At 32.1% G+C, this 13299-nt stretch overlaps 1 protein-coding gene across 3 annotated transcripts; it reads right to left on the bottom strand.

The window, feature by feature from the left end:
• Positions 1-4895: 4895 nt before the first annotated feature.
• LOC115992896 (probable LRR receptor-like serine/threonine-protein kinase At5g45780) lies at positions 4896-12726 on the bottom strand. 3 transcript variants are annotated; one of them, XM_031117141.1, is made up of 12 exons: positions 12472-12726; positions 12233-12306; positions 11961-12093; positions 11617-11688; positions 10546-10689; positions 10366-10437; positions 10222-10281; positions 9443-9516; positions 9210-9371; positions 8776-9114; positions 6180-6571; positions 4896-5406 (listed from the first exon to the last, which is right to left on the bottom strand). In XM_031117141.1, the coding sequence occupies exons 2-12, from the start codon at positions 12282-12284 to the stop codon at positions 5089-5091; spliced, it is 1818 nt and encodes a 605-aa protein (XP_030973001.1). In that variant the 5' UTR covers positions 12285-12306; positions 12472-12726; the 3' UTR covers positions 4896-5088. The 3 variants fall into 3 exon arrangements, with proteins under 3 accessions (XP_030973001.1, XP_030972999.1, XP_030973000.1); XM_031117139.1 differs by having other exon boundaries at positions 12233-12726; XM_031117140.1 differs by having other exon boundaries at positions 9210-9356; positions 12233-12726.
• Positions 12727-13299: the final 573 nt, after the last annotated feature.

Here is a 13299-nt window from a genome sequence, read left to right as displayed (position 1 = left end):
GATATATTAGGAGTAAGAGTAAGGGAACATGAATTCAAAAAAGAAAAAGAGAGAGAAAAAAAAATGGCCCAACTTAGTTATTTGAATTTGCATATTAGATTAAGGGATGTGCTTAGTAGTTTTCTTTTTGAAAAACTAAAATTGAGGACAATAGTCTGCAATTTTTTTAACATATTTATCCCCTTTTTTTTTTATGTATTTATCCTCGTTACTTGAAAACTTGTAAGTGCTTGCTCACTCCAAAGTGTAGAAGATCATAACAATATAATTCTCAGAATATCAAAGTTGAACCACAAGGAGCAGTACAAATTCAAAGACAATGTAATTAAACAACAATTTTGGTGAAGAAGAAAAATAATTTTGCTTGGTGATTGTTAAAAGTAAAATAATGACAAATTTAAATCAATAATGTAAACACCAAGGCATCGGGGCGTTTACTTATATGGGTGTAAAATTCTTTGTGATCTAAAAATAAATATATGTCATAAGTGATTCTTCTTAGACAATGAAAAACCTATGATTTGGTTGAACTAAAACAATCTAAGAACACATAGTAACTTAGATTAACAATATGATTAGAATAGTTTTTAGAAAAAACTCATTTACTTTAAAACCTAATATCTATTTGAAACTAGGAGAAATTCAACTAAATAATAAGAAAAATATGATTGAACTTATTGAAAGAATGGAAGAACTCATATATCAGCAAAAATCTCATTGAACAATCAAATATGTTGTTGTTTTAAAACTTATAAAGTATCATAATGAATTATCATATTGAATAGAAGAAGCATAGCCCCTAGCCCTAGTTGAGAGCTTAGGCTAGGGACGGACCCAGGTGGGGCCTGGGCCCCCCCGGGTCCAAAAAAAAAAAATTTATAGTTATTTTAAAGTTTATTTTTAGGTCCCCTTTTCAAAACCTTAGGTCCCCTTTTCAAAACCTTAGGTCCCCTTTTCCTCAATAAGCCTAACTAGTCTAACCCGAATAGCAACTATCCAACCCAAAAACTTAACAAAAACAATAAAAACATTTACAATGGTGATTGTATTTTAGCAACAACAACAACAACAACAACAACAACAAAAACTATTTTACCACCAAAGAATCAAAAAATCATATGTTATTGGAGAAGCTAAAGCTAAATTTTTTTGCAACTACAGTAAACTAGTATAAATATCAATTGACTATAACAAGTTATTAAAAATAAAATACAATATTTTATTAAGATTATATACTTTCCTTCAATTGAAAAACTCAAATTCTCTCACTTCCTTTATTATTGTAATGAGTTGTTTATATTATTTTAGATGAAGTGTTAAAAAAAAAAATAGAACATTTGATATTGGGTGTATTGTAAAGTGAGGTGGTAAAATAAATAAAGTAGATTTTTGAGATGCTAAAAGCTAAAATCTTTAGCACCACCACTGTGAATGCTCTAACTTTAACAACAACAAAAAATCCTAGTCAGCCTAGTATTAAAAAAAAAAACTTTTTTTTTTTTTTTTGTCTTCGTTAGTAAATGATTACATCTTAATATATTTAGAAACAATGATTTTGAGTATTTATAATTTTTTAATATTATATGGATGCCTATTTGGATTTTTTTTTCTTTATACTCTGGCTCCCGTTAGCTTAAAATCTTAGGTCCATCCCTAGCTTAGGCTGTCATGAGAGAATAATAAATACAAGTTTTGTGTCTCCAAAATTCATTCCCCATAGCCCACGTTCAAACCCCTAACGTAAAAGAAAACAAAGAAAATAAAACTTTTGACTATTTAATATTAGTCTAGATTTTCGGCAGCCATTTATGGGTTAATTCGGTCTTCAAAAAGTACAAATTTCAAAAAACTCAAATCTGGGAATTTGTTTAATAGAGACTAATGCACATCATAGCTTAATTATACAAATTAAACATAATAATAAGAAGATAATGCCCAAATGAATATATAATATATATACATTTTAAGGTGTTATCAAAAAGTAGGATGAAGGTAATTTGGGCATCTAAAAGTAAGAATCCAAATTGGAAAAACCCCTTAAATTGTAGTATATATGTAAAAGTTGAAATTAAAATGATGTTTATGATTATGTGGTATACATCACAAAACATAAATTTAAATCATAGGCGCCGAATTTTCCTCTATAGCTAAAAAAAAAATAGCACAAATTATTTCTTTGGCTCAATTAAAATTATGAATTTTAAACATATGTTTATTCATGTTTCAAATGACCCTTTCTATTGTTTCAGTAAAAAAAAAAAAATTCAAATGACCCAACTTTAATTTGTAATTTGTTTCCATTTCTTTTGAATTTTGTCTTTTATTTTTTGTTACTTCAAATTGGGCGTAGAGCAACAAAATGATACAAGATTGTCCACAGTTATTTTTACAATCTTGCCGTTGTACTTTGGAGATCATATCATTTTGACTCTTGTAATTTTGATCAAAGATCATATATAATAATTCAAATTTGGTTAATGACATTTTTTTCCTTATAATTTTGAAAATAAAAATATTTGCATGACAGAAGATCATGCATCATATAATGTGGATTTCCCAATTACAATTGGGAATCCTGGCAAGGTAGTTATATATTTTTCATATTTCCCAACTATCAACAGCGTAGAGCTGTTTCATGGGTGATAACTAAAAATCTCTCTCTCTCTCTCTCTCTCTCTCTCTCTCATATCAATAATTATGTTTTGGATTTTTTCCAAGCTGAAGAAAAAACTAGTTTTTGAATTCAGATAAATAAATAAAATTAATGAATTAAGTCTTATTATGATTTTTTTTTTTTTTTTTCTCTTTCAAAAGATTGTGGGTAGTAATTGAGGAAAGCAATCAAACTCCTAGGCTCATAAAGTTTATAAAAGTGATTTGGAAAAATTCATATATGCAAAAAAACAAAAACAAAAACAAACAAGTACAACCATAACAAATTTTGTCTCAATCTATTATAGGCAAGTTTGTTTATGTTAGAAATTATGCTCCACCAAATTTATCCATTGAAATTTTTATTTATGGAGTATAATTTATATTCATGCATTCAAGTATTTAATATTAAATGGTCATTTGACTTGTATGATAGATTTGTGTGTATTAACATATACTTAACATAACAAACGTTGACACATTAATTGAGTCTAAAATTAAGAATATGTTCCCAATCAAGATCATCTTCCTTCGTTCAAGTTGGTCAATTAGGTAGGTTCCACATAATGTACTGAAAGTACTCCTGTTTGTGTGCATGATGTGATTATAAGTGACATATGGACCACATGTTTAGGACACTTTAATGAACATATGTAAAACACATTAAACTAATACTAGAATGTATAAATTTAAATTATACTCCACAAATGGAAACTTATATGGATAAATTTAAATAAATAAAGTATCAATTCACACTTTCTTATTTTTAAATTTTTATTGAATTTTGAACACAATTTCTAACATAAATATATATTTAGACAATATTTAAATGAATCATATTCTCATTTGAAAAATAAATTTTATGATGTTGGATACCTATTGGAGATTGAGACAAAATTTGTTATCTTTGTACTCATTATTGTTGCAAATGTATATTGATTTTTTGTCTATAAATAGTGGCATTATGATATCGTTACAAATCAGTTCAGAATAAAATTAATTCCAGTAGCATATAATGTAAAGAAGAGATTTCATAAAACCCAGTCCCTAAATTTTGGAGTAAAATTTTCACTTACCTTGTACTAAACAGGTTGATAAAAATATAAGTAACAATATTGTTTAAGGTAAACACTATTTCCATACTAATTTTTTATTCTTAAACTTCACCAATCTCATAGTAGAGTTGAACATTTATTCATGTTTAAACATAAATACAACAATGAAATTACTATTATGTTAAGTTGTTACATATGAACCAGAACTACATTTCCATGCCCATGGAAACCTTGCGACATACCATAATCTAGAACTATTTGGCAATACTTCTTTGATGAGCCTTTTTTTTAGGGTGTATTTTGGAGTTTTTTTTAAAAGTGTTCTTGTACTACAGTTATATCTCCTTATTTACTATAGTGAAATTTCTCCATGCCACCACCTATGGAAGTACGCAATTTTTCGAACCATGTAAATTTTAGTGTTCTTTGTGTTCTTGGGTTGATGATTTCTCCAAATAAATAAAACAGAGATTGGACACTATTAGAAACACTCCTATAAATAAATATATAGGAGTATTTTTTTTTTTTTTGAAAAATCAATTTAGGGTTATATTAGTAGATTGATGATGTAACATTATCTTAATTCTTAACCATTTTATTGTAAAAGTTGGAGATTTAAAAAAATTATACCATGTAGAGTACCCTAGGAACCATCTTAATCATTGTGATTGTTCTTTATGAGAATGTCAATTTACTTTGTGAAGTTTGATTGAAAGTGGTTGTAATCCATATCATTGTTTTCTTCTACTTTTTTTTTCATATGAACACATTTCTATAAGCCCTATTAGGGAGAAAACATTGGTGAGACTCTAATTAAATAGTTAATATATTATAACCTATACAGACACCACTTAGCCCCAAAAACTTAAACTAATGAATATGAGTAATTATGTTCTATGGACCACTCACCATTTTCATTATTATTCAATATTGGACTTCACTCATCTTCCCTCCACGCAAGTCTTTGCATTTTTATGGGCCACAAACAAATCCTATTTGCCCCCTTTTGCCTTATAGGCTTTTTTCTTCATCAACAGATCATCTATAGGCCTCTTGTATGTTATCCATTGGAACCACATGTCAACCTCATAAGCAAGAACGGAACCAGAACTGAGTTAGGAGGTGGCAACTTTCTTGTCGGTCGTGTGTGGTGGTTTGCCAAACCACGTAAATTTTAGTGTTCTTTATGTGTGCTTGTTATTTGTCTGTCTTTAATATGATTGATTTGAGTCTTGTGGTGCTATCTGCACAAGAAGCCCAAATCACAATACAATCCAACAAGCATTAACTCAATAGAAAATGTATAAATTTGTATATGATTATGATAAAGCGCAAAACTCATTTACATTTGAACTTAAAAAGGAACAAATTAAACTGCTTGTTAGCGGGGTCCAGAAAGCTCCATGGCTTCAATGATAAATGAAGATTCTTCTTGAACATCACTGTAAATTCTGGAAAAACTACAAGCCCTTGCCTCACAAAGGTTGGTTCCACTTTGTGAATCCTCTGCCTGTCCTGACTCAACAAGGCCTTCCAAGACCTTCAAAACTTCAGACATCTTTGGCCGGAGGTTGGGATGTGATTGAGTACACTGCAGGGCCACCTCTACGGCTTTCTCCAACTGGAATGCATCAAAGCATCCCCTTAGATCCCTATCAACTAGCACCTCCAGCTTCTTCTCCTCAAACAAGGTTCTTACCTGCATTATAAAATTATTATTTAGAAACTTATGATTGATGCCAAAACTGAGAACAATGAAGAGGCTGCTGAGGAATAAGCTTAAATACAAGACAAACATTTGTTACGTAGCTTTGATATTTTACAGCATGAATTAGAGAACAAAAGACACAGATGATAAATTATATCCGAAAGTGTATGAAGGAAAAATAAAAATCTTATACAAATTACAAAGTATGATATAGGTGAAAGTAAAGTGCAGTATACCACTAGAAAAACCAAATTAGAATGATTGTGACAGTAAGGCAAGGACACCACTCCCACCCCTAATTCCATAGCTTGGTTTTCAATCATGTATAACAACTAATCACTTTCATGTTTCCTTGATGTGGACTCAACATCGTGCACTCAATATAAAGCATGCGAGTGTCCCAGCATCGATAGGAAAAAGCTTCACGGTTTCAGTTTACATTGTTTCGGGATGCTCAACTTAAGTCTGAAGATGCATCATCCACTTTGAATTTAAAATAATATTAATAATCAGTCACCACTTAGCACACCATAATATACTATTAAAACACTCGCATCAATCACAATTCCATTAATTTACTGGAAACTAAACAATAACCATGGTATTCTCCTGGCATTCACTGTGTCACAGTATCATCATGAACTTCTATCAGTCTTGAACCATAAGACCAAAGAGAAACAAAGTCCAATGATTTCATTTCATTATGAATTTTTTTTTTCATAAGTATTTCATTACGAATATAACGACAGATAGAAACTACTTACCCACTCAAGAATCATTCCCTTCTGAACCTGACCATTTCCAGCATCTAACGCCTTTTGCCCTGTTATGAGTTCCAAAAGTAGTATGCCAAATCCAAAAACATCAGTTTTTTCAGAAGATTGGCCTGTTGAAAGATACTCTGGGGCAATATGTCCTACAGTGCCACGTACTGCAGTAGTGACATGTGATTCCCTCCGATCTAACAGCTTAGCAAGACCAAAATCCCCAACAACAGCTTCAAAACTTTCGTCAAGCAAAATGTTTGCAGCTTTGACATCCCTGTGAATTATTTTTGGATTACACTGGTCATGCAAGTACAGAAGTCCACGGGCAGCCCCAATGGCAATCTGCATTCTTCTGTTCCAATCCAAAGAGGGCTTCTCTCGACAAGTTTCTGCTAATAAGAAGCATGCAATTTAGGAATTAACAAAGGAGTAAGAACAAGGCTGCACTTGGGTATAGCTCTAATTGAAAATAATAAATTTAAGTAATTAAATATCGATCCATGAAGAAATATTTTTAAATGACCAGTTATTAAATTGTTCAAGTTTCAAAAATGTGATGCCACCAGGAATCTTAAGGGTGTCATATTGAGCAAGCACAAGAGCAGTACCACATTATACTATGAGATCTTTAAAATTTTCTATACCCTATATTAAAATTAAAATTTGGTCCCCAAAATGAATGTGAATGAATTTTATATCTTCATCAAGCAAAACTCTAATGGAAGATGCTTTTTTTTTTTTTTTTTTTTTTTTTTTTTTTTTGTGGATTCTTTTACACGCTCATAGAATTTAGAAAGATGTTAAATTATCTTATATAATTATACTATAAATATCTATATTAGATTTGATAACTTTCATATAAAATATACTTATGAGTTATGACTTTCTTTACAATTTAAAAATTGAGACATCTCTCTCTCTCTCTCTCTCTCTCTCTCTCTTAATTTAAAAACATGTACATGTACCCCCTATATACACACATACATAATACTCTGTTTTTTTTGGACGCACTCATACTTATCATCTTTCTAGGAACAAGCTGATTCAAGGAATGAAGGCAGAACACAAAGATTAGGTTTCTGACCAAAAGTGTCAGGCGGAACTTGGAACTAGTAAATAAGTGCCGAGCAACCCTTTCCTCTCTAACCATATGTTCCAACCAGCCTTATCCTCCTTTACTTGCTTCCATATTCACACAGAACCTTTGTGGTAATTCAAGACAAGTATTGACAACCCTATATTCAAGTCAGGGATTAGCTTGGGGTGAGCCCGTGTAATCAAATCAACTTGTCCAAGTAGTTGGAAGTTAATTAGTAGAGGATAAGATAGAATAGTTATTTACATACCGTAGCATGCTAATTACATTTAACACATTTATTAATAACATAAACACATGCTAGAATTATTAGTTGCACATGAGGAATAATAGAACCAATAAGAGGAGGCCAAGTGGGCCAGTCAAATTAGTTCTATGGTTCTATTAATAATTACACTTCCAATTCATTAATGAAATTGCCAATTTGTGTTGCTTGGACTTGATTGTCCTGCATTAGAGGAAGAGACTCCCTTGAAGAGGTCTCCATAGGGAGAAAATGACTCTCAAGAAGAAATCAAAACTCATTCCATCTCTCAACCAGTTCATATATTCAAAACATTAACTCCAACAACCATCAATCTTCCGCTTTCCATTCCAAAGCCCTATTGCATTACCATCAATCCCTAAGCCATTTTCCTTTCAAGAATCCATCCCAAATCACATCCACACTTGCTGCCCTAGCCGTGGCCAACCCTCCCATGATCTAAATCCCTTGTCCAAGCCCTCCAAACTATTAACCACTCATGCCCACACTTCAGCATTCAACCATAAAAAATAAATAAATAAATAAATAAATAAAATCCAATATCCATGAAAACCTATCTCTCATTGCTTCCCATTCAATATTCTACTTGAATTCCCTTAAAACACACAAACCATCATTGTATTTCTAACAAATTCCCCTCCCTTCTTGCACCTGTACACATGTAATACACACACATATAGTTTGTCTTGAGTTGTGTAACAATACCATACCCCTCCCAGCCAAAGGCAAAAATTTCTAGTATACTGTAAAACTCATATTTAAAAGGACTTATAAATAAAATCACAAAAGATATCTAACACAAAGACCTAGTTGAAGAATTTAAATCAATATCTTACGAAAAATATCATAATCATTTTCTGAAACTATTGCTGAAAGTGAAAATAGATTCTCATGCTCCATTTGTTTTGATGGAAAATTATATTTTTTTGGAAAATGACTCGCTTTCTAGAAAGATTTTTTTTTAGAAAATTGACTCATTTCCAGTGTTTGAATCTTAAAAATGAACTAGAAAATATGTTGTTTGGTTCACATGGATAATCATTAATATTTTTAGTAATTCCAAAATAATTATATGAACCAAAACATACACCCACAACATTATTATGTAGAACAACTAGAAATTCAATGTAAAAATTAATCAAAATTTTCAAATACAGAGAGAGAGAGAGAGAGAGAGAGAGAGAGAGAGAGAGAGGGAGAGAGGGTCAGGGACAAGCAACAATGAAACAAACCTCTCAAACGATCAGCAACACTCCCATTTGGCATATAAGGATAAACAAGCAATCTTTCATCGGATGTCATGCAAAATCCATACAAACGTAAGAGGTTCCGATGCAAAGCCAAGCCAATCATTTCAACTTCAGTTTGAAACTGCACTTCTCCTGTGTAACTTGGATCTTTCAGCCTCTTAACCGCAACCACTGTCCTATTTGGAAGGCATCCTTTATAAACCACTCCATATCCACCTTGCCCTAGGATGTTTTTGGGACTAAAATTTCCAGTGGCATTTTGCAATTCACGAAATGAAAACCTCTTGAGATGACCAATATCAAATTCACAATCTTGCTGCACTGAAAATATGCATTTTTTAACACATTCAAATCTTTAGAAATTTTCCAGATCCCTATCATCTACTTGTTTCATAGAAAAAAGAGTAGTTTAGTACCATAAGATGAAGAGAGTAGCCGAGATCTGTACCAATGCACCCAACAAACAAGCAGCATCACAGAAACCACAAATGTGCAACTTATGCCAATGGCAACAGAAAGCACCCACTGATGATGACCACTGACTTTCTGAGTTGACCTTGCATCTGTAGTTACACCATCTTGCATAGTCATTCAAATATATTTAGGCACTCATTAGCAAAGTATATTTTACAGGTTATATCTATATTACCATTTATTGGTTTTGAAGCACCCGTGCAAATTTGTGCTGATGTAGAAGAGCAAAGAAAGTTATTCCCTGTGATACTACAATGAAAACATGAAGCTGTCAAATAGCTGAAATAACATATTGGGAAGGATTTTAAAAAATTCAGCTGTTGAAGTGCATCAACAAAAAATGAAGAATGCAGGCAAATGGAATATTGCAAATTAATATCAACTACTGAACATAACATCGCTGTTAACTGACTTTTCCTATTCTATATGAAGAAATTGTATTTATTAAATACGAACTATTGAATCGCATTCAAAAAAAGCAAATGCAGTGTCTTTGTTTTACCACATTTTGGGATACATACATAATTCCTATTAAGGATAACACTTGTGTATGAAGAAAAGTCGTATTGTTCTTCTAGTATCTTTGTTTTGTTCTTTCTGCCTTTCTAGTAAAATTACACAAACTCCCCAAATGAAGATTCATCAGATAGGATCATTTACATATCAGAAACTAATTATAATTTGGTAAAAAAAATCTGAAGCCATAGGAGGACCTAAAAGAAATAGAATAAAATAACAAGAGCTGGATACTTGTGTTAGAGCATCCAACGAAAAAGCTTAAGCTACTAGATAGGATGGCCTATCTAGTGATCAAGTGGGAATTTAGCATATTGATCACCATTGAATGCTCCACTTGACATAAAATGATGGACTATAATCAGTTAACTATGGACTGGAAATAAAAATCAGGTTTTATTATTATATAATAACATTTCTCTTCACTAAAGATATCACCTGTAGCTTTGTGCTAGTATTTTCGGAGTGGGACCACTGAAATTGTTGTACGATAAATCCCTATGCAATACAGTTATACAAAATTAAAATTACTCAAAACGTGTTGAAAGAGAAAACACAGTTGAAATCTGATGAAACACATACAAGAATGAAAGACAAGAGAGGTTAGCGACAAGCTTAGGAATCTGTCCAGATAAATTGTTTTTACTGAGCCGCCTGAAAAACTTGCATGGCAAAGGTTTAGAGAACAAATAGTTAGAGCAAACAGAATGTTAAAGCCAATAGTAATTGTAGTGCACAATTTATCATTTAATTCATACTCACAAGTAGTTTAGATGAGTTAGAAACCCCAAAGAACTTGGAATTTCTCCAACAAACTGGTTTTGTGAGAGGTCAAGCGTTTGAAGCTCTGAGAGCTTTCCTATCTCAGCTGGGATAGGGCCAGATAACCGATTGTTCTGCAACGACCTGCAACAATAGAAATGGAAAATATTTATTGGTAAATGTTAAATTCTTATAATATTTTCTGCAGAGGCACAAGAAAAGACATATAAGACATCTCATAACTTATACGCCAAAATATTTCCTTTTATCAAGCAACTAGACAGACAAGAACACTTAGTATTTCATACCCGTGCAATGAATTCTGATCAAGCTCACCTGTCCTAGCCCAGTGCTTCCTACAAAATCTAAGACTGCTAACACACTTTTAAGTATGACATCACGTATACAGATCACTGCACCAGAATCAATTTAAAACATGACCTAATATGGGCATGAATCATGCATTGCCAGTTATTACCTTTGATTATTTTAATTTTTTAACACAAAAATCTCCACACACACACAAACAAAAAAACAAAAAAAAAAAACAAAACAAAAAAAAGACAAAGAATTCTCTAAAAGTAAGCATTATTGAAGCTCCTAAATTAGCCATATTGAAAAACATTACAGCTACAACTAAGCCTTAGTCCCAAATTTTTGGGGTTGGCTATAAATCCTCAACAGATTAATTAGGATTGACCACATGTATTAGTTTCTATTCTATCCGAAGTCATACTTTTTGCTACTTTCTTAATGGACTTTTGTTTTACTACTATTAATGTTATTTTTGTCTTCCCCTACGTTTTTTGGTTCCCTCCACTTGAATCAACTCACTCTTTTTAATGCATTAATCACTTTCCTCTAAACATGAGCAAAGCAAACCATTTCAAGCAATTCTCTCTCATCATTTCATTACCAAGTGGAATAGAAATAGAGCACCAACTACTTAAGCTTAAAATATGAGTAGCAATTAATTACTTATTGAAGTATGACTAACTGGGCAAAAGAAATAGAAATAGACAATTGGAGTTGCCATGAAGTCCAGCAGAAATGGAAAGAGAGAAGTCTCACATTTTCTGAAGGTGACTCAAATTGGCAATACTTGGTGAAAGAGTTCCTGATAAGCCCACGCTGGCCATTTCACTACCAACATCAATGGGAAAGAAGTAACATTAGAGATACATTTCAGATTTCATTAACCAATAACAACCCAATACTACTACAAAGAAAGCAAAGCTCCAAACAAACATAAAGAAAAGCAATAAGCCCCAATAACCAATCTTTCTTTCAAATCCTCTTTGTCAGGTTAGCTAACTAAGAAAGCAAAAAGGGTTTTTTATTTTTTATTTTTTCTTCAATTTCTGAGCCCCAAATGTGAAAAAGGAGCAAATGATTACAATGGGGGAGAGACTCACAGGGAAACAACGTAACCTTCAGGAGAGCAAGCGACCATGTTCCAGGTACAAGGGTCAACGGAATTAATATCCCATCCATTCATCACATTCGACTCGTCCTTCAGCTTAATCTTCACCGCCATCAAAGCAGTCACTGCTTCATCCAAAAAAACACAGAATTAATCAGAGATTCATTCAAAAGGAAAAAAAAAAAAAAAATTAGAAGAAGAACACAACAAAGCAAAAAGACATGGGTTTTGTGTCTTTTGAAGAAGACCCCACTTGGCACATACCCTCATAGTTAACACCCTTTGGAGAAAGAAGATTGTCAGAGGCAGCAACCATTGGCAACCACAAGAAGAAGCAAAACCCAAAAAAACCCAACTTTACACAGTCCATACTAAAAAGGAAAAAAAAGCAAGAACCAGACAAGTTTGGAAATCTTTAGTGGGTTTTTTTAAGCACTCAGGTTGGTTCAGAATGATGTACTAGTATGTTAATGTAATTAGCTTGAACAAAAAGTCATACACAATTGATTGAAACATTAATGGGTAACCTTTTTGTGAAATCTTTCTTGCCTAGGGAAGCTAAAAAAAATGAGATTTATAGTATAATTTTTATACTCTATAAAACTAATAAGTAGTAGCATTAGAAAATGGAAGTGAATGTGGTGCTGTGCGTAAAACCAGGAGAGAGAAGCTCGAGATTTGGGAAGTGGACACGAGTTGTCGGCTGGTTTTTCAGTTAAATTTTTCAAACACACTGTGCAGAGTGTGTGTGTAGTAGGTTATAGGGTTGTGTTGTGTACTTGTGTTTGTGTTTTGTTTTGTTTTGTTTTGTTTGAGATGTATGTACATGATGGGACTGTTGGGACCGTTGGATTTTTATGATTTGGTTTCGAAATTGTTGATCAACGGTGAGTATTTTTTGAGTTTTTTTTTTTAATTTTTTTGGGGGGTGTGGGTGGGGGGGGACAAAGAGTATAGAGGTTTTGAAATTCCAAGTGTGGCGCGAAGACCTATGTTGCCGCCTTGGGTTTTTTGGACTTTCAACACGACGTCGTTTTCGTCCTTTCTTTGTTTTCTTTTTCTTTTTCTTTTTCTTTTTTTGGGTTTTGTGTGTTTTTTTTTTTTTTTTTTTTTTTTTTTTGTGCTTACAAATTTCAATTATTCTTCAAATTTTAAGACCTAAAATCCTTAATTCTTGACATCTTTGAATAATAAAATTATCGGCTAGTATAAAAAAAATATATATATCTTCTCTTTAATAGTATAAAAACACTTATTTGTATAATATTTATGGAACAAATGATGTATATATCTTATACATGAAATATTTTTTCATATTTGAAGGTAATAAA

Source organism: Quercus lobata, chromosome 5, assembly GCF_001633185.2.
Source record: "Quercus lobata isolate SW786 chromosome 5, ValleyOak3.0 Primary Assembly, whole genome shotgun sequence".
Taxonomy (NCBI): domain Eukaryota; kingdom Viridiplantae; phylum Streptophyta; class Magnoliopsida; order Fagales; family Fagaceae; genus Quercus; species Quercus lobata.
This window is presented reverse-complemented; position numbering and strand designations above follow the sequence as displayed.